At 39.6% G+C, this 26319-nt stretch overlaps 1 protein-coding gene across 4 annotated transcripts in view; it reads left to right on the forward strand.

Moving 5' to 3' along the window:
• The window catches only part of nin (ninein (GSK3B interacting protein)), a 157737-nt gene that overhangs the window by 36743 nt on the left and 94675 nt on the right, over window positions 1–26319 (forward strand). For all 4 annotated transcript variants that reach the window (XR_011887335.1, XM_072269274.1, XM_072269285.1 and 1 more), the window contains exons 3-4: window positions 4588–4681; window positions 20944–21101. Coding sequence is in view for 3 of the 4 variants with exons in the window: in XM_072269274.1 (XP_072125375.1) it covers window positions 4588–4681; window positions 20944–21101 (252 nt within the window). In the remaining variant the exon portion in view is untranslated. The remainder of the gene's footprint in view (window positions 1–4587; window positions 4682–20943; window positions 21102–26319) is intronic.

Here is a 26319-nt window from a genome sequence, read left to right on the forward strand (position 1 = left end):
GGAATCAGCCGCTTGGCGGTCAGGAGCAGGTATGCTTGGGCATATCCCTTGTGCTGAGTACGTTTATACACACGAGTAATTCCCAAAACTATTTTTGATATTTTCAATGGAATTCGAATGTACCCTGCGGTGTGTTCAAAACCCAGTAACTGTAAATAAGTGCAAAGATATGTTTTTTAAAATTCTGCATGTTTCCCCTTAACCAGACCCTTTACCGTGTGTGTGGTTTATTTTGAAATAATGCTACTGAAATTGTTCCCGGTTGAAGGAGGAGCCATCTGTCACCATGCAGCTGCTCTTGCTGCTGGGCAGGCCCACATTTTGGTCAAGCAGGCACTGGATGAATACATTATGCAGTGAATACACAGAATTATGCACTGCAAAGCCCGGGAGATGGGCTGATTTTGACCAACAATAGGTATTCCTTTTCAGTGGGAAGGGCATACTGCTCAAGAATTTTCTTTTCCGTGGTCACGCAACATCTGCTGTTGTCGCTAAAGAAGATTGGATCAGTGATTTGTTGTCATGGGCTGTGTTCTGTTGATTGACCTTGTTAACAGTCCGTAACCTAGATTAAAAGCCTAGCCCATGATTAACTGAACTGTTAAACTCCATTAAGGAAGTTCTAATACTCTGTGGAACACATGCTGGAACCTAGAATTGTTGTATTCATTATATGTTCTGTAATGTTGTGTCTGCCATGAGGTAGCAATTTAAAAGAGTGCTACTCTTATAACGGAGAGATCTAATGATATACTTTAATTTAAGTACTGCACTTGGAGGTGAACTTTCTCATGTGGTTACTGGAGCAGTTGTTTTCCAGTGCCATAAGCTATCATAGGATGGTATACATCCTAGTTCAGTATGCGCTTAGTACCTCTAAGCAATGCAAATTTGTTGCAGTTCTTAACAAACTTCAACTGATTCATCACTTTGTCAGGTTTGTGTTATTTCTGTTAATGCATTGCATGTGTTGTATTTGAAAGAAGTAACTGAGTGACAGTAGTTTATTTTTGCCACTGTAATGGGGGAAGATAAGTGTGTTTGGTCTTGGTAGAGGTATCAGCTATCAACAAGTGTCACCAGAAGAAAGAGGCAGAATAAGGGCAGTCACCCCAGTGCATCTGCTCCACCACTCGATCATGGCTGATTTATTTTCCCCCTCAAGCTCATTCTCCTTCCTTTTCCCCATAACCTCTGTCACCCTTAATTTAGGTATACCTAATGACTTGGCCTGCACAGCAGTCTGTGGTGATGAATTCCACAGATTTACCATCCTCTGGCCTAAAGGGACGTCCCTCTATTCTGAGGCTATGCCCTGTGTTCCTAGACTCTTCTCACTATCAGTAACATTCTCTCCACTTCCACTCAATCCAACATTTCAGTGTACAGTAGTTTTCAGTGAGTTCCCCTCCCCATTCCTCTGAAGTCCAGCAAGTACAAGCCTAGGGCCTTTAAACACTCCTTGTACATTTACCCTTTCTTTGTTGGGATCATTCTCATAAATCATCTTTGGACCCTCTCCAATGCCAGCAAATCCATCTTTAGATTTGGGGTCCAAAACTGCTCAAAATACTCCAAATGTGATCTGACCAATGCCTTGTAAAGCCCCAGCATTGCATGATGACTAATCCCCTCAAAATGAATGCTAACACTGCATTTGCCTTCCTTACTACCAACTCAACCTGCAAGTTAAAGGAATCCTGCAGCAGGACGTACAAGTTCTTTTGCACCTCTAATTTCTGAATTCGCTCCCCAGTTAGAAATAAGTCTACACCGTTTTCCTTCTACCAAAGTGCATGACCATACACTTCCCTACATTGTATTCCATCTGCAATTTCTTTGCCCATTTTCCTAAACCAAGGAGACTCCCTGCTTCCTAAATACCACCCATCCCTTCACCTATATTTGTATCATCCGCACACTTGTGTGTAAATCCTTGTCAAAGGTCTTCTGAAGATCCAAGTAAGCAACATCCATTGACTTTCCTTTCTTTATCCTGCCTGTTACTTCCTCAAAGAATTCTAATAGATTTGACAGGTAAGATTTCCCCTTAAGGAAATGATGACGACTTGAGCCTATTTTTATCACAGGCCTCCAAGTACCCTGAAATCTCATCCTTGATAATGGACTTCAGCATCTGGCCACCTACTGAAGTCAGACTAACTGGCCTATAATTTCCTATGTTTTTTGCCTCCCTCTCTTCTTGGAGTGGAGTGTAATTTCTGAATTTTCTAGTCTTCCAGAACCATTCCAGAATCTAGTGATTAGTAAAAGGTCACTACCAATACCTCCCCAATATCTTCAGCTATCTCTTTCAGAACCCTGGGATGTAATCCTACTGGTTCAGTCAACTTATCTACCTGCAGATCTTTCAGCTTCCCAAGCACTTTCTCTTTGGTCACAGTCACTACACTTGCTTCTGTCCCTGATTCTCTCAGATCACTCAATTCAGTAATAATAAACCTCATTCTAAATCTATTTTAATTCTTGTGGCAAAATCAATCTTTGATCCAAGTTGTTAAAATAAATCAAACTGTCTGCAACATTAAAAACTGATGCTGTGTGCCAGGGGAATTTGCATTTTACTTTTAAGACAATAAAGTCCACTTTCACTTTATTAACATATTTGAATAACTTGTTCTGCACAGTAGTCAACTGCAACTTCAGGGATAAACTTTCTAGGATTTCAGGCCAATGATGTGATGGAGAGGTACTCATTTTAAATTGGTATTGGAATTGCTAAAGAATCATTGTCAAGCAGAATACTGACTTCAGTTTTCTATTATGCACTAAATTCATTCAGAGCAAACTGTTGTAAATGAAATTCAATTAAGATTTGTCTTTATAGTCTGTATTAAATGACATCTGAATAATAATTTTTCTAATTTCCACTGAATGTTATACAAAATATTAATTTCACTGTTCACATTATTTTGGAATTCAATTTAGAACTCTTTTAGAGCATGTCTTGAATTTAATTTATTGTACTGTACTTAAAGTGCCTGAGTGGAATTTTAAGGAATAAAAGAATATTCTGACTTGAGAACAATCACTGTCTTTAACAACATACCTTATCCTGAAAGGAATGATGTATTTATTGCAGCCTTTAGCTTTCACAGAACAGAAATCAAACTTCTGGACAAACTCCACTGGTCAGTAGGATATTGACCCAGTGAGTTCCCTAGTATTTGGTGTTTTTGCTCGAGATATCACCATCTGCTGTGCTTTTTGCCTCTTTTAGCTTTCTAGATTCCTTATTTAAGTATGTAGATTTCTGTTGGTCAGTATTGAATGCTGCATTGTGATCTTTTCAAGTGTTAGTGTCATAACAACACTGCACAAAAATAAATTGCATAAGCTACCTAAGCTGTTGTTATGAAAGTTATCAGCATAGTTCTTAGAAATTGGCTTCTCAAAAGCCAGTGTTCACTGAACTAAATACTTCATGGCTCAAAAAGAAACTACTGATTGTGCACTTGCTATTTCATAACCTAATGGTTAAGAAACTGCAAGCAGTGATGTTTTAACAGTAATATTAACAAACAACTTCGATAATAAGGCATTAAGACATAGAAGCAGAATTGAGTCATTTGGCCCACCACATCTGTTCTGCCATTTGATCATGACATATGTATTATCCCTCTCAACCCCATTCTCCTGACTTCGCCCTATAACCTGTGACACCCTTACTAATCAAGAACCTATCAACCTCCACTTTAAATATGCCCAATGACTTGGCTTCCACAGTCATCTGTGGCAATGAATTCCACAGCATCACCACTTTCTAGCAGAAGAAAGTCCTCCTCATCTCTGTTCTAAAGTATCGTCTTTCTATTCTGAGGCTGTACCCTCTTTAATTATACTAGACTTTCCTGCAATTGGAAACTCCTCTCCACATCCACTCCATTTATCCAGGCCTTTCAATAATCAGTAGGTTTCAATGGGATGCTCCCTCATTCTTCTAAGTTCCAGCAAGAACAGGCACAGGGCCAACAAATAAAGCTCATGTTAATTCTTTTATTCCCAGGATAATTCTCAAAAATCTCCTTTTGCTCCCCCTCCAATGCCAGCACATCCTTTGAAATACAACCCACAACTGCTCACTTGTACATAAACATAATTTTAATTTCAAAATGACTTGTCTGAAATTATTCTAAACTGGTTGGCACTTTATTAGCCTTTCATCCTTATGAAATCGCTTAAAACCGCCAACAGAAGCTCTATTAGACAGAAAATTCAAGTTGTAGAACATTTACAGTAAGATGCTTGTCAAAATTATTTCCGCCTTTTAAAAATTAAGTTTTAAAAGTGTGCAATTATTGTTTTCATCTTGCCGATGGTGACCAGCTCCTTTTCCTGTGATTTTCACCTGTCTCTCCAAAGGAACATGCCACCAAATTACAAACTGTGGACTTCATTTTGGGGGATGTAATTGCATGGGAAACTTGAACAGTGAGGAAAGAGGAGGTAGAGATGGCCTTTATGCATCCCATCATTTTGTGCCATTCTCGGTCCATATTTAAATATGCGATTGTTTTTAAATTATCAATTTAATACCTTTTTTGTTTCCATCCTGTTTTTCAGGTGCATTTTGAACAATTTAAAGAGGCATTGATCTTTATCTTGTCGACTACCATTGAAGGGAATTTCTCAGGGGATGACAGTTATCAAGAACTAGGTAAGTGGACAAAAAGATGACAAGAAAACTACATCAAACACATCTTCAACACGTGCACTCTGTTTCAAGCTTACAGATTTTCATATGCAGTGTTGTCAGAATGAAATCATCTATTCGACAAAGTGCAGCATTTGCAGTTAGACCTTCCACAAGGTCGGGTATTGGGAAGATCAAAACAGAGTACATTCATCATCAGGTGCCGTGCCCAGTTTGAGCTTTGACTGCCATGGCCCACACACTCCTGTTTCCGGTCAAGTGGATTAATTCATTGGTATTCATTTCCAGTTCTCTGGCTGTTGTCTCCATCATCATTTGTCTTTGTCTTCATCTTGCTTTCTTCCCATAATAACCGTGCATTCTAACTCCTCTTTCCTAATCACATGTCCAATGAAGTTACGTTGCCTTTTCATGATCTCATACATTATTTCTCTTTTTGTGTTTGCTCTGTTCATGACATCGTCCTTAGATATTCGTTTCGTCCATGATATTCTTTGCATCCTCCTCAAAAACCACATCCCTGCTGCTTCAATTCTTTTTTCTCATGTTACTAGATATTGTCCAACATTCTGAGCCAGATAACATAACTGGATAAACATAACATTTCAGTACCCTGAGGTGGGTTGTCTTGCCTAGTTTAGTATTAGTCAGTATACTCTTCATTCTTGTAAAGGTGTCTTTTGCCATCCCCATTCTTCTTCTGATGTCCATGTCGCACCTGCCATCTGATGTCACCCAGTTTCCTAAGTAGCAAAAGTTCTGTACTTGTTTTATGTCTTCCCCATTTATTCTCAGCCTGCAGATAGGATTCTCCTTTTTGAATATCACCATACAGTCTGTCTTTTTGTAATTGATAGACCCATTTTTGCACTTTCTTCAACAATTATATCAATTAAGTTTTGTAGTTCTTCCTCCATACTCACAATTAACAGTGTCATCTGCATATCTGAAATTATTGATGTTTTCACCGTCAACTTTGATTCCCAAGATGTCTCTTATTTTTTGTAATATTGTTTCACTGTACACACTAAATAAATCAGGGGAGAAAACACACTCTTGTCTAACGCCTCTCTTGATTTTCATAAACTGACTCACTTCTCCCATCTATTCTTACAGTGGCAGTTTGTTCCCAGTACAGATTTCTGATTAGGTGGAGATCTTTTGAATCTAGATCTAGGGTTTCCTGTAATATTTCAAATAACTTATTGTGCTTCACTTCATCAAATGCTTTTGTGTAGTCGATAAAACAAACAATCTTCTTGCACTTGAATAGCTCGTTCCGATAGTATCCTTAACATCAATATTGCGTTTCTTGTACCTTTGTCTTTCACAAAACCACATTGTTCTTTACCTATTTCAGCTTGTATGTTACTGTTAGCTCTTGTCGTCAAAATTCTTGGAAGTATCTTGGTGATGTGACTCATTAAATTTATGGTCCTGTGTAATTCACATTCTATTGCTCCAGCTTTCTCAGAAAGAGTGATAAATACTGATTTTTTTTTCATCTCTTCTGGTATTATTCCAGTCTCATAAACGTCATTGATTAAATCAGTAAGTTTTTCGATTCCATAATCTTCAAGGGTGATAATTTGTTCTATTACTAATTCATCAGGACCTGCTGCCTTTCCTTTCTTAGTTACTTACAGCACCTAAACACCTTATCTGAGTGCAAGCAAGTATATTTTATTTGGAAACATAAATTAACAACACATTGTAAATTTTTTTTTCTGAAATGGGTGTTATAGGATCAACGCTTGGTTTGTTTGAAAAAGACACACAACCTGCACCATGACATGATCACATTCTGCTAACACTGGGTCTCTGATTAACACGGATGATTCCTTCATTATAAGTAGCTCTTCTGATGCAGAGTGATTAAAGGAATTGCTGCTTAAGTGCCACTTCAAGCTAGGGGAGAGTGGAACTGTAACTGCTGCTGTTAGTTACTTGATTCTGTGTGTATTTGAAGGTTTAAATGCTGCTCAGCTTGAGAATTCCAGTTATTTATTACATGGAATCAAAGGATGCACATTACCTCAAAGAAATTTGTGAAGGGGGATTTGATGGGCAAGTTTTACCACACAGAGTGGTGGGTATATGGAACAAACTGATAGAGAGGGTGGGAGAGGCAGGTACAATTACAATGCTTAAAAGGTGTTTGGACAGGTACTTAGATGGGGAAGGTGTTGAGGGACACAAGCCAAATGTAGGCAGATCAAATTAGATTAGATAATTAATTTAATCATCTTGTTTGGCAGAGACAAACTGGCCAAAGGATCTGTTTCCATGCTGTGTGAGACTGTGAATCTATTTAAACTCCAGCAGATAAAACCTAGTTTGGTCAATCTTCCTTCAAAAGACAATCTGTCCATTCCAATTAAGCCTTATCAAAATTGCTTCCAAGTCATAAAATCTGCCCATTCCAATTAAGCCTTATCTAAATTGCTTCCAAAACAAAAATAACCTTTCTTAAACAAAGATACCAATCCCCTGTATCACTAGTGCCCTGTGTAACTGAAGTGTAATTATTCAACTCTGCTGCAATAAACAATAATATTCTGCTATCTCTCACAGTTACTTTCTGTGTCTGCATACCAGACTTTGTGCATGGTATGCTAGGGTAACTAGATCCCTTCACGTCACAGAGCGGTACAATCTCTCACTTACGAAATATACTACAGGTCGACCTTCACTAATCCGGCACCATTGGGACCTGAGAAGTGCCAGATTACTGAAGATGCTGAATTACAGAAGGATCACATTAAGCAATAGCTAACTGCCTCATCATACCGTTAAAATAGCAAAGGATTCAAAGGTTCATTTAATGTCAGAGAAATGTATACAATATACATCTTGAAATGCTTTTCCTTTGCAACCATCTACGAAAACAGAGTGCCCCAAAGAATGAATGACAGTTATATGGTAGAACCCCTAAGCTCCCCCCCCCCAGCTCCCCTCCCTCCCGTGTGTAAGCGGCAGTGAGCAACAATCCCCCTCCCCACCGGCAAAAAGTAAAGCGCACCTGCTAACAGCGCTCAAGCGTGAGCTAAGCGATAGCAAAGACATAGACTTGCAGTTACCCCAAAGACTACATTACACTTGCAGTTACTGAGGGAATCCTTGTTAGTTTCTTTTCCTCCGCTTAGTAATATGCTTAAGTTCAGTGGGTCGCCACGTCTGATCTGAGGTCGTAGGCAGAAGAGAATGGAGCACCGGCCGGGTGATGCCAGACGGCAGGGCGCAACTACCAGCAGGCGTGTGAGAAGGCGGACCGACCCAGCGCGTGCCAGCTTCCCCCGCCACTGGCGGGTGAGACGGGCAGATGCCGGGCGGCTGTGCCTCACACAAATGATATTAATAAATGCAGGAAAACAAGCAGGAATCGCTTGTCTGTGCTTACAAGAGCGCGCCCACATGTGAACAGATCTAGCGCAACCAAAACAATGCGCAGCAGATTGGTACGGTGGCCTGGAAAATTTGAAATTACAGTTGCGCGGAAAATTTGAAATCAGTGCGGATTATCGAAGGAACCGGATTACAGGTAGTCGGATTAGTGAAGGTCGATCTGTATTTTCATTTCTCCTGCCAAAAGAGAAAATTTTACACTTCACATATTACCTTTGTCTAATCTATGCCTGCTCATGTTTCCTATGTCACTTTCCAGTCTCCCTACATCATCTTCACAACTTGCTTAACCTACCTATCGTTGTCATCAGCAAATGTAGCAGCCATATCTTTGTGCCCTTCATCCAAGTAATATACTGTATTTTATAAATGATAAACCAGAGGCTCCAGCAGTCACCCCACTGTCACGCCACTTAGTGTGACTTGCTATCCTTCTGCTCGTGATAGTTTTCATTCTGTATTTCACCCACCTATTTTACAACCTGCCAAAATGTTTCCAATTTTCAACACTCTTCTACTGAGAAGCATTAATTTTTATAACCTCAAACCAGTAAATCTTGGTTGTATGCTTTCCAGTTTTGTAATCTTCTAAAATGAGACACCTGAACAGTGAACAGATCTGTGGGGCACCTTGGATGAGCCATCTATGTAATCAGTGCTGTCCTGCAGTGTTAATTAAATGATCCCCCCCAGGTACCATCAGTAGCAGCGATCTCTGAAATAATTCATCCTGTCTACATGACCAAATTTCAATTTCTACACCCTAATCAAATTTATACATTCACATTGCCTTCTTTTATTATTACATTTTTATAGTTTCCTTTGATATTGCAGATTATAATCCTCCTCCCAACCTGTGCATATAGTGTACATGGATTTTATTACATATGCTTGGATTTCAAAATATTGAATTCAATTAATCAAACAGGGCTTTGACAGAACCATTTTCTGCCTGTTCATGATTCAGCCACTATTTGCATGCCATGGGCTTTAAAAGTTTCCTTTCATCTGAAGGAGGAATTAATGGATAATATTTATTGCCTCATTCATTTTCCTTTTACCATGAATGAAACACATTCCACTTTCTGGTGCTCAGAGTCTCTAGCCCAAGTCTTTCCAACAGTTCAATAGGAGAGAAAATTGTGGTTTACACCAAGATGGACAACTAGGATCCCTTATGGTTGGTGACCTGAACCATTAAATCTGTTTCTTCCTACACAGATGTTGCCTGGCTTGCTAAGTATTTTATCATTGAAGTTGTGTTATACCTGTCAAAAATGCGATCAATACTCTGGCCATTGAAAGTCACTATTCCACTTTCAAATTGCAGTTGCAGGTGACCCAAGTACAACAAGTACAACTGCTGCTCAAGCCATGCTGTCTTGGTTGTGGATGCACTATCTGTACACTCAGTCCTCATTGTCTGCAGTTAACCATGAGGTCAGCCCAAGGCCCCATTTCAAATATTTTCAAACAAGTACTTCTGTAGACATGTGCTCAGTGAAGAGCCCGTCATTGTCTGTAATAAAAAATGTACCCAGTTTCCAGACCACTTGTGTCAAGTGGTTCCCTGCAGTGCGCTTCTGCATTAGAGAGCAGTCTTTGTTCACGCAGCTGCACCTAATGATTTCGAAACCCATCACCGTTTGTACCTATCGGTCTGTTCGATAGAAGTACTTTGTTAGCTGATATTGTAATATATAGCCATTTTATAGTGTTTACTGACACTTGTTAATGTTTTTGGAACATTAGAGACATGTATTTGTTGATGGGGAATGTTTATTGGATGCAACAGAGATCCATGATTTTTAAATTGAAGTTCACGAACCTATCCATTGCGGATTCGTTCCTTGGTTGTTATCTTGTTGCGTAGTCCTAGGCTGCTGTGAAAACTTCTATCTTTGGTTAAATTCAAGGGACTAGCGTAATCAGTAAGTTGTCCTTCAAGTATATTTTGCAGAGCTTTTTCAGCTCTTTTGAACATTAAAGTATTTTCCCGCACTTAACCACCTGTATCCAGGAAACAAATTCTATGATCCTTTGCTTCTGTTGGTGTTTTTCAGAGACTTTGTAAAAGTTTCGTTAGGGGGCTCTGCCAGTTCTTTCCTAACATAGCATTGTAGAAATGCATAACACAGAAATAGACACCACTTTGTCCATGCTGGCCATAAATGCCTATGTACACTAATCCTGTTTATGCGCATGTGGCCCAAATCCCTCTACTCCAGGGTTCCCAACCTTTTTTTTTAATAACTGGACCAATATCATTAAAGAAGAAGTCTGTAGACCCCAGGAAGGGAACCTCTGCTCTGCTCCTTCCCTATCCAAGTACTTGTCCTAATGCCCTTGAAACATTGTAATAGTATCTGTCTCAACTAAATCCTCTGGCTAATCATTTCATACATATACCACCTTCTGAAGAAAAGCTTACCCCTCAGATTTCTCATATTTCTCCCTTCTCAACTCAAACACACACCCTATAGATCCAGATTTCTCCTGCCCTGGAATAAAGGCTGGGGAGCACTGGAGAGAGCAAGCTCAGAGGTACTCCACCAATCCAAAAAACTTCCAGCAGTTTACAATAAGACCATAAAATGTAGGAGCAGAATTAAGCTATTTGGCCCATCAAGTCTGCTCTATCATTTCATCATGGCTGATTCAGTTTTCCCCTCAGCCCCAATCTCCTGTCTTCTCACTGTATGCCTTCATGACCTCATAGATCGAGAATCTTCAAACCTCCGTCTTAAGTGAACATACTCCTGTGTCCTGCATCTTGGGTGTAACTACCTCTCTACATGTCCGGTCTATCATCCACTCAGCCTCCCGAATGTTCCGGAGTTCATCCAGTTCCAGCTTCAACTCCTTAACGCGGATTGTTAGAAACTGCAGCTGGATGCACGTCTCACAGTTGTAGTCATCAGGTGTCCCTACCTTCCTCCTTCCCACAAGAGGAACATTCCACTATCCTGCCTGGCATCTCTACTGCCCCAGCTGAGCAGGTATAAAGAAAGGCAGAAAAAAATAACCTTGTGCTTTTCTTTCCTTTGCTTTCTCTTTACTGAAGCCTCGAAGAGCTAAAGATTCAAGATCACCCTGACTCTGTCCACACAGACTACAGCCATTGTGCTTGCCCCTAACTTCCTTTAATTTGCTCTTGTTAATCAACACCAAATGCCAACTGGTTACTGGTCAAAGCTCTTTTTCATTGTGGCAACCCACTGCTGGCTTTTCTATTCGAGCAGTAGAACCGAGTGAAGCCCCCTCTTTCCGATGACTGTGTTACATGAAAAGTAACGATATTCATGTAACTATATGCAGATTTCAGAATTTCATCAATAATCCACTTTTCTTTGTACTATTTGAACTTGGTTTGTTTTAACTCCGAGGGGTTGCGTCCAATTGCCTGAAAGTGGGATCTTGCCTTCCTTTACCAGACAGACATCACCCCCATTCTCCCTGCAAATGTGTGGTCCTTCTGTTGTGACTCTGCTTATCTCATGATTAGCTGTCCTGCACTAAAGCTATATTACAAACTACATTTGCTCATCTCTACTCCAGCTAACTATGTCCTGTAATCTTAACACTTCCCTTATCTGTTTCTGCTCATGTGACCTTTAAACCACCTCCACTATTGACCAATTTTCTCATCATTCCTTTGTAGTTTGTACGACTCCTAAGTTGACCATTTTACAAACTTTCCCAATGTTCCTATTATCCCAGAAGGTTTCTTTTCATTTCCTAAATCTCCTATAGATCTTAAGTGACTTGTTTGATTACAATATCCCATACCCAACATGCGCTTCCTCCTTATCCTTGGTGAAGTCTACAATATCTTTCATGACTCCTGTCCCCTGCTCTACTCCCACAGACCTGATAGAGATTCTTTCCAATATTTTACCATCTTGGCCTGGTGACATTACCGTTTTTGGTAACATTCTCTTTAAATTGTTTCCTTTTGAATATTTAATTTTACCTGCAAGTGTAAATACTAAGATTATTTATCATCTCCAGTGATTTATCTAACTGTATAAGTTAACAGTGATTTAATTATTTCCCTATTCCCTTTAATCAATGTTGTGCTTATAAAAAAGTTAGTTTACTTTTGTTATTTTATTTATATTTCCTCTTACTCTTTCTAATCTTTGTCTGTTTACTTTTTATACATTTTGTACATCTGCATTATTCCCTTTGGGTGCCTTTCTTTCATCAGCTTCATCTTTGTCCATTTGAAGGCTACCCTTATGAGCTGTCAGCACGCACAGTGACTCATCCATTTCACACTTGCATATTTCCCATTGCTGGCTAGTTGTTCATAGAAATTGAGAGTGGCTTGAAGTAATTCTCCACTATTTTTAAGCCTGATCTATTTTGGCTCCTAACAAAGTCTAATTTAAATTGTCTAGATATTCCTTGCCGTGAGTGACAATGAAATTGGAAAGGGATAATTTTGTATCAAATTTGACTCAAGTACAGTGGATTCCAGTTAATTGGGACACGTTGGGACCAGTACATTTTGGCTCAATTAAGTGGCTGTCCTGATTAGCCAAAGTTTCATGGAAATAGTTGAAAAGGTATAGAAAAGACAAACTACCACTTAAATGAGTAACAATTTATGTACTTGAATCAAATCCAGAACAAGTTACAACACTATCATACTACAATACTGAAACACCGTACTAGTTCCCAATAGTTACCAACAGAGGAATTTATCTGCCATGTTTTTTTGATTGACTAAAAATGAACAAATCAGCACAGACATCATTGTAACATTCAAGATGATTGTCAATACCTTCAGATTCTGCGTAGTTTCTAATTTGTTCAAGGAATTAAATTGTTTCATTTTTATTCCTAGATTGTTCTGGCATCTCCAAACGTGAATGCTTGAAACATTGATCAAAAACAGTTCCAAATTGTCTTTTCTGCTTATTTCTCACAAACTTTCAGTGACAAACATCACTGCTTAATTTTGAACACAAGCACACACAACTGACACTATTTGAAAATTGAACTCCAGGTAGAAGCTGTTCTGTAACAGTCTCCAGTCCCGATTAAGCGGAACAGTGTTTGAGATAAACAAAGGGAATCCCAGCTATTTTCTCAATTGAATTTTTGTTCTTTAAGATTTGTCCCAAATTAACGGCTGCCCCAATTAACCGATGGCCCAACTAACCGGAATCTACTGTATTTGCAAGTGAGACCAATTCCTGCTGAAGATTTGTTTGTAACTCTTCAGTATTGGGCCTGTGAACAAATTATTAGATGAGACATGAATAACTCTACCCCACACCCCTTCAGATCTAACAGAAATTGCACAAGTAACCACAGGTGTCTTGCTTTGCTGTCTCTTTACCCCTGCCTTTTGTAATCGCTTGAGATACAGGTCTTCTAGGGCACACTATATTAATCTTGTCAAACATTTGAATTATTATTTCACTTGTATTTAAAAATTCCTGAATTACCAGCATGTTACAGTATAAAATATGTCACTTGGTTTTAACTTCATAGTGCTTGTTAGCTGACTTAATGCAGTTCCTCGGTGGTACAGACAGTATAACTCGGGTGTTTTGCCAGCTGTTGTCTGGTAATTAAACAATAACTTATACTTTATACTTTGTCGCCAAACAATTGGTACTAGGACGTATAATCATCACAGCGATATTTGATTCTGCGCTTCCCACTTCCTGGATTACAAATATTAACTATTAAGAATATTAAAAATAGTTAAAATTAGTAAATACTAACAATTTGAATTATAAATCATAAATAGAAAATAGAAAAATGGGAAGTAAGGTAGTGCAAAAAAAAAACCAAGAGGCAGGTCCGGATATTTGGAGGGTACGGCCCAGATCCGATTATGGGAATAGCTATTAAAGCATACAGCCCATATACACTTTATTGGCTTTGTTGCCTTCCTATAGCAGTTAATTAAGAAGCGAAAGTATGTCTTAGAGCAAGGTTTCCCAACCTGGAGTCCAAGGACCCCTTGCTTAATGGGAGTGGTTCATGGCATGAAAAAGGTTGGAACCCCTATCTTGAGCGTTTGGTATATTCTCTGACTTCGATCTTGTTTATCAAGTATTTCTACACTCAAGAGCCATTTAAGTACAGAGCCTTGCCCAACCATTGACTTTGGTTTGACAAGGCCACAATACTCAAGTTCTTGTTACTCTGATTCGAGCACAAAGTGCTGCAGATGCTAAAATCTGAAATGAAACAGAAAATTCTAGTCACGCAGCAGATCAGGGAGCAAGTGGGGGGGGGGAGGGAAGAGAAGACATAACTATTACTTATTATATGGCTCACTGTATATAACCTGAGTCCTCTTGTAATCTTCTGGAATTTAAATAGGAAAATAAATGCACTTTCTATCGGAGGTTTTAGATTAAATTGCAGATTAGAATGACTCAAGCTAATTTGAAAGCACTAAAGTAAAACATTTTGGATTACTTTTATAGAACTATATTTGTTCTCTCTCTTTGAGTATCAGTAAAAGAAGTACCATTGAATAAGTGTCAACTTCCAGTAATTTGATAACCCTGCTCTCTGTAAAATAGCCTGCCATGTCCAGTAGCTACTGCAGGCAATGGGATTTTCTATCTCAACGAGACATCATGTTTTCTATCTTCCTCTTCCACTTTGCACCACTTCACGTGTTTACATTCCCTTCTAAGCTACACACAAGGTAATCTAAATAGTTCAGTTTGAATCTCTTTTGTATCATAGTATAAGCAGCAGCAGAGTCAGTATATTATCCTACTAAAAAAGCAAACTAAACTTGAGTAGTACACTTGTTTTTGTCTAGGGAATCCAAAGGTTTGCAAAACCAACCTCTTCCTAAATTCACTATTTAATAGAAAAAACAGATCTATTTTGGGGAAGTGCATGTGTGTGGTCGAAATTAGGCAAACAATGTGTTCTGTTTCAAATTAACTTGAACAGAGAATTGTCATAGTGATGAGAGCCTCCATGCTGGCCTAAAATAATTCATAATGTTTAAAGAACAATATGTTTTAAAAACTCAGAAAATAATCAGTACAGGGAAATAAGATTTATAATTTTGTGTTAACAGTCTATGTGATCTAAGAAGGTGTTCTGAAACTGATGTTAGGCTTCACTGCAATTGAAATGTATGAAATGTCTCTAATATTTTGGCATGTTTTATTATTTGTCCCATTCTAATTTCATTTATGATGGCTTATGTAAATTCAATAGTGAGATCCAATGTGGATTAGTGGACCGCTTTGTCAAGCACCTTCATTCAGTCCATCACAAGAGGCAGGTTTTCCCCCTATTCCCATTCCAATTCCGACATAATGGTACATCGCCTCCCCTATTGCCATGATGAGGTCACTCTCAAGTTGGAGGAACAGCACTTTCTTCTGGGTAGCCTCAACCTGAAGGCATGAATATCAATTTCTCTAACTTCCAATAATTTCTCCCCTCTCCCCCTCTTCTCAGTTTTTCCATTACCCATTATGGCTCCACTTTTCTAGTCACCTACCCATCACTTTCATCTGGTGTCTCTCCTCCTTCCCTTTCTCCCATGGTCCACTCTCCTCTCCTGTCAGATTACTTCTTCAGCATTTTCTATTTATCACCTTTTGGCTGCTTTCTTTTTTCTCCTCCTTCACTCACCCACCTTCCCCCTCACCTGGTTTTACCTATCTCCTGCCACTTGTATTCCTTCCCTTTTTCTCCCCCCCCCACCCCCACCTTCGTATTCTGGTTTCTTCCCCCTTCCTTTTCTGATGAAGAGTCTTAGCCCAAAATGTTGACTGTTTATTCCCCTCCAAACCTGTCTGACCTGCTGAGTGCTTCCAGCATTTTGTCTGTGTTGCAGGATTTCTAACACCTGCCAAATCTTTTGTGTTTACAACAGTAACTTCATTTTACTTGCAATATTTCAGTATTTTATTTACACCTCATTGACGTTTATGCAAGGCATAAATGTTTTCCTCCCTCTTCCTCTTTTTTTAGGAAGCTACATTTTTGTAGTATGTTCGATCATATCGTCTTCCTTCCTGTGTGCAATCATGTCTTCCATGGAACATTTTTTAATAAATATCAGTATGAGATAGTTTATGATAGTGCACCAGTTCCACTTCTAGTTCCACACGTTATGTCCATCAGAAATTTTAACTTGGAATCAATTGTCTGACATCAGAGCTGTGTTTCTCCCTTAAACAACCAAACCAGCAGATAAGCCATACAAAGTCATGAAGTTGCTAGTTCTTAGTTGGGGCAACACAGAAGAAGATCATTTGCCCCAAGTCCCAGCGGACTGTCATCTGAGCAGCACCAAAGTTCCTGTTCTCTCCTCTTCCTCTGTAAGTTAGTGTCCCAAAAGTAGATTGACATTTTTTTTTTAGATTATGAAGACACGCAGTCCTCTTTTATCGTCATTTAGTAATGCATGCATTAAGAAATGATACAATATTTCCTCCGGTGTGATATCACAAAACACAGGACAGACCAAGACTGAAAAAACTGACAGAACCACATAATTATAACATATAGTTACAACAGTGCAACAATATCATAACTTGATGAAGAAGTCCATGAGCACAGTAAAAAGTTCAAAGTCTCTCGAATGTCCCACATCTCACGCAGACGGGAGAAGGAAGAAAACTCTTCCTGCCATGCCTGACCACAGTCTGTCTCAGAGTCATCCGAAAACTTCGAGCCTCCGAATCAGCTCTCAGACACCGAGTACTGAGCACCATCTCTGTCCGAATGATTCGACCTCAATCTCGGTCGCCAACACTAGGCAAAGCCGGGGATTTTGAGGCCTTCCCTCCGGAAGATTCCTGACCGCGCAGTATCGACAGCAGCGAATGAGCTTTTCAGAAATTTCTCCAGATGTTCCTCTGTGCTTTCACGTCCGTCTCCATCAAATCAGAATTGTCCACGGCACCTATGTAATGGATACGATATCGTTTTTCACCATTTTTCATTTTGATTCATTAAACTCTTGAATGGAAAATCCTACAAAAAGTAGTGGATATGGCCAGTCTGTCATGAGCACATCTGCATGAAACATTGTTGCAGGAAAGCAGCATCCATTATCAAGGACCCTCACCACCCAGGCCATACTCTCTTCTCACTGCTGTCATCAGGAAGAAAGTATGGGAGCCTTAGGATTCATGCCGCCAGGTTCAGGAATATTATTACTCCTCAACCATCAGGCTCTTGAGCCAAAGGGGAGAACTTCACTAAACTTCACTTGCTCCATCATTGAAATGTTCCCACAGCCTATGGACTCACTTTCATGGACTCATTTTCAAGGACTCTTCATCTCATGTTCTCAATATTTATTGATTGCTTGTTTGTTTATTTATTTATTTTGTATTTGAACAATTTGTTATCTTTTGAACACTGGTTGAAAGCCCAAGTTGGTGTGGTCTTTCATTGATTCCATGGTGGTTATTGTTCTATTATGGATTTATTGAGTATGCCCACAAGAAAATCATTCTCAGGGTTGTATGTGGTAACATGTATGTACTTTGATAATAAATTTATTTGAACTTTGACTAATTTACAGCAGCATTTGACCACCATCTCATCTTTGGGATGTGAGAGATGCACCTAGCAGAACACAGGTGGTCCCAGGGAGAAGGTGCAGACTCCACGGTGATTGAAAGTACCTGAAGTCAGGGTGAACCCCAGGTTCCTGGAGCATGAGGCAGCAGGACTAACTGTTGCACCACCTTTCTTAAGAATTGTGAATGTTTGCAGGTTTAGACTGGAGAACGCAGCACTTCAGATGCCCCTTTTATTCCCCCTAAGTTTTTAAGTTGCTTGCATTTACATAATACATTTAACAAAAAGAGTATTCCTAAGCATTGGCTGTAGAAATGGCGGGGTGGGTTATGCTTTGACCGCTCCATCCCGTTAACCTACAGAATATTGCATTGTCTTGCAGTTTATGGTCATATGAGCTAATAACTTTAATAATCTGGGCTTCCTTTGCAGCCTGTCACAGTTTTCAGATTTTCAGAAATAATAACAATGTCCAAAGTTTGGGGTAAGCTACAGCCTTGTTTTCCCAGTGTTCGGGGAAAGCTAGCAACTGTAGAGACATGAGTCACTATGTTTCAACAGAAGAGTATCGAACTATCTGGTACTGCTTGTGGGACATCAGAACAGCCTTATATATCCACTCCCCCGTCAACCTTTCGTTGAATGATCAAACACCATCCCCATCCTGAATGTCTCAACCTTTTCTCCAACAACTGACAGTAACTTTCCAGTGAGAGTTTTCCTTCTTGACAGCCACTGACCTCTTAACCTGGATGGCTGCCGGCCAGGAAATGGAGTAAAATATTCAACGTTACCTACATTTGTCATGGTTACCATATATTCTTGTGAACCCATGTTCACCTTTCACTCTCTTATCAGTAATTACCTACTTGTGTCTTGGGAATGTTTAAAGACTCATCTGTCACTTTGAGGAAGAGAGTTCCAAAGTCTTCATCTTGTATTAAATGCATGACGCTTGTTTTTAAATGTTGACATCTCATTCCAGGTTCATCCACATTCTTCTAGACCCCTCAGAATTTACTGTTTGTTTAACCAAATCTCTCTTTCACTTTTCTAAACATCAGCAGAAAGAAGCTAAACCTGTCTCACCTTTCTTCAAATGACAACCTGTCTATATCTGTTAACATCCCCAGAACTGTTTACAATATATTAACATCCTTTTTTAAATAAGAGAGCAATCCTGTTTACATTATTCCAAATGCGCCTCACCAATGCTCCATATGACTGAAGCTCTCAACAATTCCCTGTATAATTGAAACTAACAATAGATTGGTCACGCAAAATGAGTTCTCTGCACAACCTGTATTTAGATCAGAGATCTAACAGAAGTAGGCCAGAGTGATCATCTGTGCATGGAGCCGATAGAGAAGGGGAGAGATCTGAAATGTATTTTTTTAACATCTGTATTTACGTACATGAGAGACAGCCTATAGAAATGAGGCAAAGCAGCAGTGAAGTCATACACCATTTACAGATTACAGAGGAGGGTTTATTTGCTATCTTGAGGCAAATTAGGATGGATAAATCCCCAGGACCTGACAAGGTGTTTCCTCAGATCCTATCAGAACCTAGTGAAGAAATTACAGGAGTTCTAGCACGGATATTTTAAAAAGCCCTTGGGCATGGGTGAAATGCTGAGGTTTGAAAGATAGCTAATATTATTTTGTTGTTTAAGAAAGTTTCTAAAATAATTATAGGCTGGTGAGCCTGACATTAATAGTGGGTAAGTTATTGGAAGGTATTCTAAGGGACTGGTTATATAAGTATTTGGATAGAAAGAGACTGATTAGGGATAGTCAGCATGGCTTTGTGTCTGGTAGGTCATGTATAACCAATCTTTTGTTTTTCGAGGAAGTTGCCAGGAATGTTGTTTACATCAACTTTAGCAAGGCCTTCAATAAGGTTCTGCATGGCAGGTTGATCAAGAAAATTCTGCACTTGGTATTCAAGATGACATAGTAAATTGGATTATACATTGGCTTCACAGGAGAAGCCAGAGAGCGGAACCTTTCTTAAACAACAAAATAACATTAGCTATCCTTCAATGGTCACTCTCTGACTGGAAACCTGTGACTAGTGGAGTGCTGTAGGAACTGGTGCTGGGTCTATTGTTGTTTGTCATTTACATCAACAATCTGGATGATAATGTGATAAATTAGATCAGCAAATTTGTGGATGATTCCAAGATTGGTATAAGACATTGGCAAGGCCTGATTTTGAGTATTATGTGCAGTTAAGATCACCAGTCAGTAAGATTGAAAGAGTACAGAGAAAATTTACAAGGATGTAGCCAGGGCTTGAGGATCTGGGTTACAGGGAATGGTTGAGTAGGTCACAACTTTATTCTCTGGAGCATAGGAGGATGAAGTTATGTTTGATTGAGGTATATAAAATTATGAAGGGTATAGATTGGGTAAATGCAAGCAGGCTTTTTCCATTGAGGTTGGGTGAAACTAGAACTAGAGGTCATGGGTTAAGGGTGAAAGGTGAAATACTTGAGGGGAATATGAGGTGGTATTTCTTCCCTCAAAGGGTGGTGAGTGTATGGAATAAGCTGCCAGCAAAATTGGTGGATGTGGATTTGATTTCAACTTAAGAGAAATTTAGATAGGTACATGGATGGTAAGGGTATGGGGGGCGGGGGGTGGTCCAGCTGCAGGTCAATGGGGGTAGTCAGAATAATAGTTTGGCACAGTCTAAATGTGTTGAAGGATCTGTTTCTGTGCTGTACTGTTCTATGACGCTAGGTAATAAATTGGAAATAACAGTATTGCTTGTATTCCAACAATCAATCTTCCCGGCATATAATGTAGCTGCTCTAGTTTTAGATGATGGTTTGCAAACTCGCATGAATAAACTGTGCCTTCAGCTGAACATCTAGCCAATAAAATGCCAAGTTGTAGGCTTTTGCTTCTGATACAGCTTTTACTCAAAGAATGGACGTTTCGATGGAACATTCACTATACAGTATTGTGGATAGCCCAAAAGGCTGGTTACTTTGAGGTAAAGTCTGGAGGTGCAGATCATACAATTAGCAATATTTGCATTTTCAATCATATTTTTTGATTTAAGGCCCATCAAGGCTGGATGGAGATGGTTTCCCTTCTCACCCTATTCAAGTCTTTATCATTACAATCCATTGCAAAGTTTGTACTTGCATTTCGAATAGGGTTCGACTTTGTCCAACTGTTGTGGTTACACTGAATATTGATAGCTTTCAGGCCAGAATAGAGATTGATCTGGATAAGCATGGACTTTAGTGAAAACTTGTAATAGTGAGATTTGGTTTGGGATGGTGAAGCTGTATTGTGTGCTTGCAGATTCCGCTGAGGTACAGCCAAAGTATGTCAAGGATGGAAAACGATATGGACGAAGAACAGCGCCAGAATTTCAGGACTCACTGGAGGAAGTCACTGGCACAGCACCAAAGTCTGATGGAAGGCAGCCAGAGCACAATCCTTCTGGGGATGATATTGAGGTGGGATGTTTAAATTTCCTATTTGTGGTGCAGCTACATTTTCAGCCCAGAATTTACTTGTGAACATGCCTTTTGTATGTTCAAAGGTCATGCCATTTCTTGAATGGACTGAGATTAAGAAGTAGGAGGTAATTTATCAGACTCGCATTTCTAATTTAGAATCTACTGCATTTTGGCAGAAATTGGTAATGTGTCTCACATTCATAGGGTGACCGTCCAAATTATATGTAACATTATATTCCAAGTCCCTTCAAGAGCACTGTACTTGTTGAGGATAAATGAACATCTGCATCAAATATAATATTGTACTGTGTTCCAAACTTTGTAAATGATGACATTGATCACTTCTTTTGGAACCAGAAAGTGTTCTATGAAGTAAAACAGATTGGTGCAGCATGTAGTACTTAGCTGATACGCCCCGATTAGGCCATAAATCAGCTACTGGATTCCAGACTTCACCAGGCCACCTGGAGCAGAATTAAAATTGTAAGTAAGCCCACAATTTGTAAGTGAATTTCGGAGATTGAATGCAATAAACTAAAAGGGGATAGAGTGTAACACAGTGACACAACTCATACCTCCAGTGCAGTTTGCACTTTCTCCTTGTGACCACATGAATTTCCTTCCAATGGTATGGTTACTTCCCAAATTCCAAATATGTGATATTGCTATGTTAATTGGCCATTCTAATTTACCTGTGGTGTAGTCACGTGGTAAAATTTCATGGGCACCTGAGGAGTAAAGGTTGCAATGTTAGTTAAAAAGGAAATGAGATTGCTTGTGAGCAAGCATGGATTTGACAGGCCAATAGGCCACCTATGTCACATGGAAGTGGGAAATGAATAAAGGAAAATAAACATGAATCTCACTAAATGTTGCAAAACGATTTCTCACATAAAGAATAAGGTACTGAACTAGCCACTGGATTCAACAATGTTGATTTGCAACATGGGGGTTTAAGTGCCACCACGGGAGCTGGGGAATTTAAATTCAAATAAATACAACTGGAAGAGATTAAAGATTGGCCTTATTTGTCACATGTACATTGAACATGCAATGAAACGCGTTGTTGCATCGACGACCAATGCAGTCCATGATGTGTTGGGGATGGTCCACAAGTGTTAACATCTTGCTGGTGCCAACGTAAAGCATGCCCAAGCCTAACTCCTGTGTGCTTGGAATGTGGGAGGAAACCGGAGCACCCAGAGGAAAATACCACACGGTCACAGGGAGAATGAACAGACTCCCAATAGGCAGCAGCAGGAATTGAATTGTGACCTTTCAGTTGGTGCTGTACAGCAGCGGTCCCCAACCACCGGGCCGTGGACCAGTACCGGGCCGCAGAGCATGCTCTACCAGGCCGCGAGGAAACGGTATGATTTGGCGATAGGAGTCAGCTGCACCTTTCCTCACTCCTTGTCACGCCCACTGTTGAGCCATTACGCACGCGAGGTCATTACCCGCGAGTCATCCATGTCAGCGCGGGAAGAAGATCAACTCCTCGAGCTTGCAAATGACGCGGGCTGATAAGTATGTTTGACATAACATCTCTGCCGGCATTATGGATCAAAGTCAAGGCTAAATATCCTGAGATAGCCACGAAAGCACTGAAAACGTTGCTTCCATTTCCAACATATCTTTGCAATGAATGCAACGAAAACTAAATTGCGGAATAGACTGGACGTTAGGAACCTCCTTCGAGTATCGCTGTCTCCCATCACCCCTCGATAGGACCGTCTTGTTGCAGGAAAACAAGCCCAGGGCTCCCGCTGATTCAGCGATATTGGTGTGTTGCAATGATTTTATATGTTCATACGGGGAAAATATGCGCTGTGTGTTTAATATCCAATCGTTACTTAAAATGTTATGATGCTATTGACTTATAACACTTACAGCACAGAAACAGGCCATCTCTGCCCTTCTAGTCCGTGCTGAACGCTACTCTCACCTAGTCCCACCGACCTGCACTCAGCCCATAACCCACCATTCCTTTCCTGTCCATATACCTATCCAATTTTTCTTTAAATGATAATATCGAACCTGCCTCTACCACTTCTACTGGAAGTTCGTTCAACATTTACTTCAAGCTTCCTGTCCTCCCCGATAATTGACTTATCACTATATTCGTGCGAGGAAAATATACGCTGTGTGTTTAATATTAAATTCATTAGATAAACCCTTTTAGAAACGAAATTGAGTGTATTAGCTAATTATCATCTATACTCCGGTCGTGATTAACACCCCCCCCGAACAGAATCACCAAAAACGATTGTAGAAAAAAATCGTACACGCATGCGCACTGGTGCCCGTGCAAGGGTTCATGGTCATCGTAGTCTTTCTCGGGGAAAACCCAGCGTATTTGACTGCTACTCTTGTCCGTTGACAGCCCCCCTCCCCCCCCCCCCCCCCCCCCCGCCCGGTCGGCCGGTCCGCAGTGCGAAAAAGGTTGGGGACCCCTGCTGTACAGAATTATGCTAATCTCCATACTACCATACCCACCCCGCTTTAAGCTAGCCTCATAATGTTAATGATTAAACTGTTGGATTACTGTTACCAACACATCTGATTCATTTGTACCCTAAAGAGAAGGAAAGCTGCTGCCCTGACCTGGTCTGTGGGTGACCCCCCCACCACACCCCCCCCAACATGATGGAGTTTTGTGTTCTTAGAAAATAGCCTGTATCATGATTTTTCATAATACAAAGCCACATCATTCACGCATGCAATGTGACATAAAAGTTAGGAATAAGCATTTATTTACATTTTTAAAAAATAAATTCAAAGAGAAAAAGCTTTATTCCTGTCTTAAATTTCTGGTTTGTGACTTGCGAATTCTGTGGGGTGAATTTCAGTTATCAGAATGGCTGTGAAGTGGGGTTACCCATAGATAGGGATTCCATACCACCCACGTGACCTCCACACTTCAGAGCATTTAGAGGTCGACAACAAATGATGGTCTTTCCCGTGAACCCCACATCCGACATCCCATCATCACTTTTATAGCAAAGGAAATAGCAGAGAAAATATAACAGCTGGCATACAATGTGGAAACAATCCTAAGAACCATCCAATCACACAATAATAGTAAGATTTATGTAGCAAGAATTCATCCACATGATCAAATTGGATATGAGAATCTGCAATGGGGGAACTGAACATAATTTCAGTACAATCAAAATACAGCAGCAGGAAGAACAGATGTGTAGATTTTTTTTTACTAAATGCAGTTAGATCTGCTTAATGTTTAAATTTAGGAGTGAACTAGATACCGAATGGTCTGAATCAAATGTGTCTTTTAAGCAAATCTTAATAATGGATAAAGACATACACTGTAACAGGACAACATTAGGGATGTTATATCAGTAATAGAGACCAAGGACAACTAGAATTCCTGCATGAAATAAGATGCTTAAATGTTGGAACTTGGTTGTTAAAGCAGCACTAGCTGTAATTAGTTGACACCAGTACATGTAGGTTATCAGGAGACTATGTGGTACGCTGTGTACTTGTGCCATTTTCTGTTTGACTAGTTGCTCCACTGCTGTAACTTTTTTTAATTAGAAGCTTGGCACCTCTTAATTAACATCTAACCTCCATGAACGGTAGGCTGTAGATATGGTTGCACTACTATTTAACTATTTATGGTTCTATTACTATTTATTATTTATGGTGCAACTGTAACGAAAACCAAGTTCCCCCGGGATCAATAAAGTATGACTACTACTACTACGGTTATACTAAAATATGGAGCTCAGTATGCACCATACTGACATAATGGTGAGGTCTCATCTGATGTACAAAATTCTGGCAATCTGATTTTACAAATAAATTGCCCAAGTCAATGTCTGGACTACTTTATTCACTGCCTGAAATAAAAATAGTAAATGGTGGAAATCTAGTTGGTCAGTCAGCACATTTTAAATCATTGGTGAGATTTAGAAATAACTTAAATTGGTCTTGGGTAATCATGTTAATTAGCAGTGCAATCAATGGAAAAGCAAAACACTGCAGATGCTAAGAACTTGAAATAAATCATAAAACGTAGGGAATACTCAGCAGGTCATTCAGCAACCATCGACAGATAAACGGCTAATATTTTAGGTTGATAATATTTCATCGTTCTCCCTTTCAACAGATGCTGTTCAGCCTGCTGATTATTTCTAGCATTTTAATTTGCCAAACCTTCATTCAATATTTGGATATTGTTGGATCATTTGCATGTACTGGATGCCAGATAAAATAATAATGTAATATTTCATTGGAAAGCACAATGCAGTGCATTAGAGAGATGAAACTGAGAAGTGGACAAGATTTATTGGCTCCAGTATATGTGGCTTAATACAATATTATGATTTTGAAGAGAGTTGTACAGATAAGCCAAGTTGAAAATAGTCTTCTCAGTTGAAGGAAGATTTGTCTTTGAATTCATCATGGTAAGTTTAAAAAAAATTCATTCATAAATTTTCCCCATTTATGGGGGGAGAATAGCCAGCATAACTACTGTATTTCCCTTCTTATTTGAACGTTGCATTTTCTACTGGCATGCTGCTACACAACATGCTTTCCCGATCCTCCAGTAAGTGTTGAGATCTCATTACTGATTTTAAAAAAAATTCCAACAAGGCTAATATGGAGGGAGAACAGGTCAATCTCTACCCATTTCTTTTACCTGTTGCTCACTGGCATATGTCGTGAAATGTGTTAATTTTACAGCAGCTGTACAATAACATACATGATAAATAAATATAGAGGGAAAAAACCTGAGTTACATTAAGTATATATGTCTATTAAATAGCTAAGGTAAAATAAATAGTGCAAATAACAGAAATAAAAAAAGTGGTGAGGTAGTGTTCATGGGTTCAATGTCCATTTAAAAATCAGATGGCAGAGGGGGAGAATCTGTTTCTGAATCACCGAGTGTGTGCCTTCAGGCCTCTGCACCTCCTTCCTGATGATAACAGTGTGAAGAGGGCATGCCCTGGGTGGTGGGGGTTCTTAATGATGGTCACCACCTTCTGAAGGCACTGCTCCTTGAAGATGTCTTGGATACTGTGGAGGCTAGTACCTATGATAGAGCTGCCTAATTTTACAAGCTTCTGCAACTTATTTCAATCTTGTGCAGTAAACCCCCCCCCCCATTAGCAGAGGGTAATGCAGCCAGTCAGAATGCTCTCCATGGTACATTTGTAGATATTTTCGAGTGTTCTAGTTGACAAAC

This window comes from Mobula birostris, chromosome 1 (genome assembly GCF_030028105.1).
Source record: "Mobula birostris isolate sMobBir1 chromosome 1, sMobBir1.hap1, whole genome shotgun sequence".
Classification (NCBI taxonomy): domain Eukaryota; kingdom Metazoa; phylum Chordata; class Chondrichthyes; order Myliobatiformes; family Myliobatidae; genus Mobula; species Mobula birostris.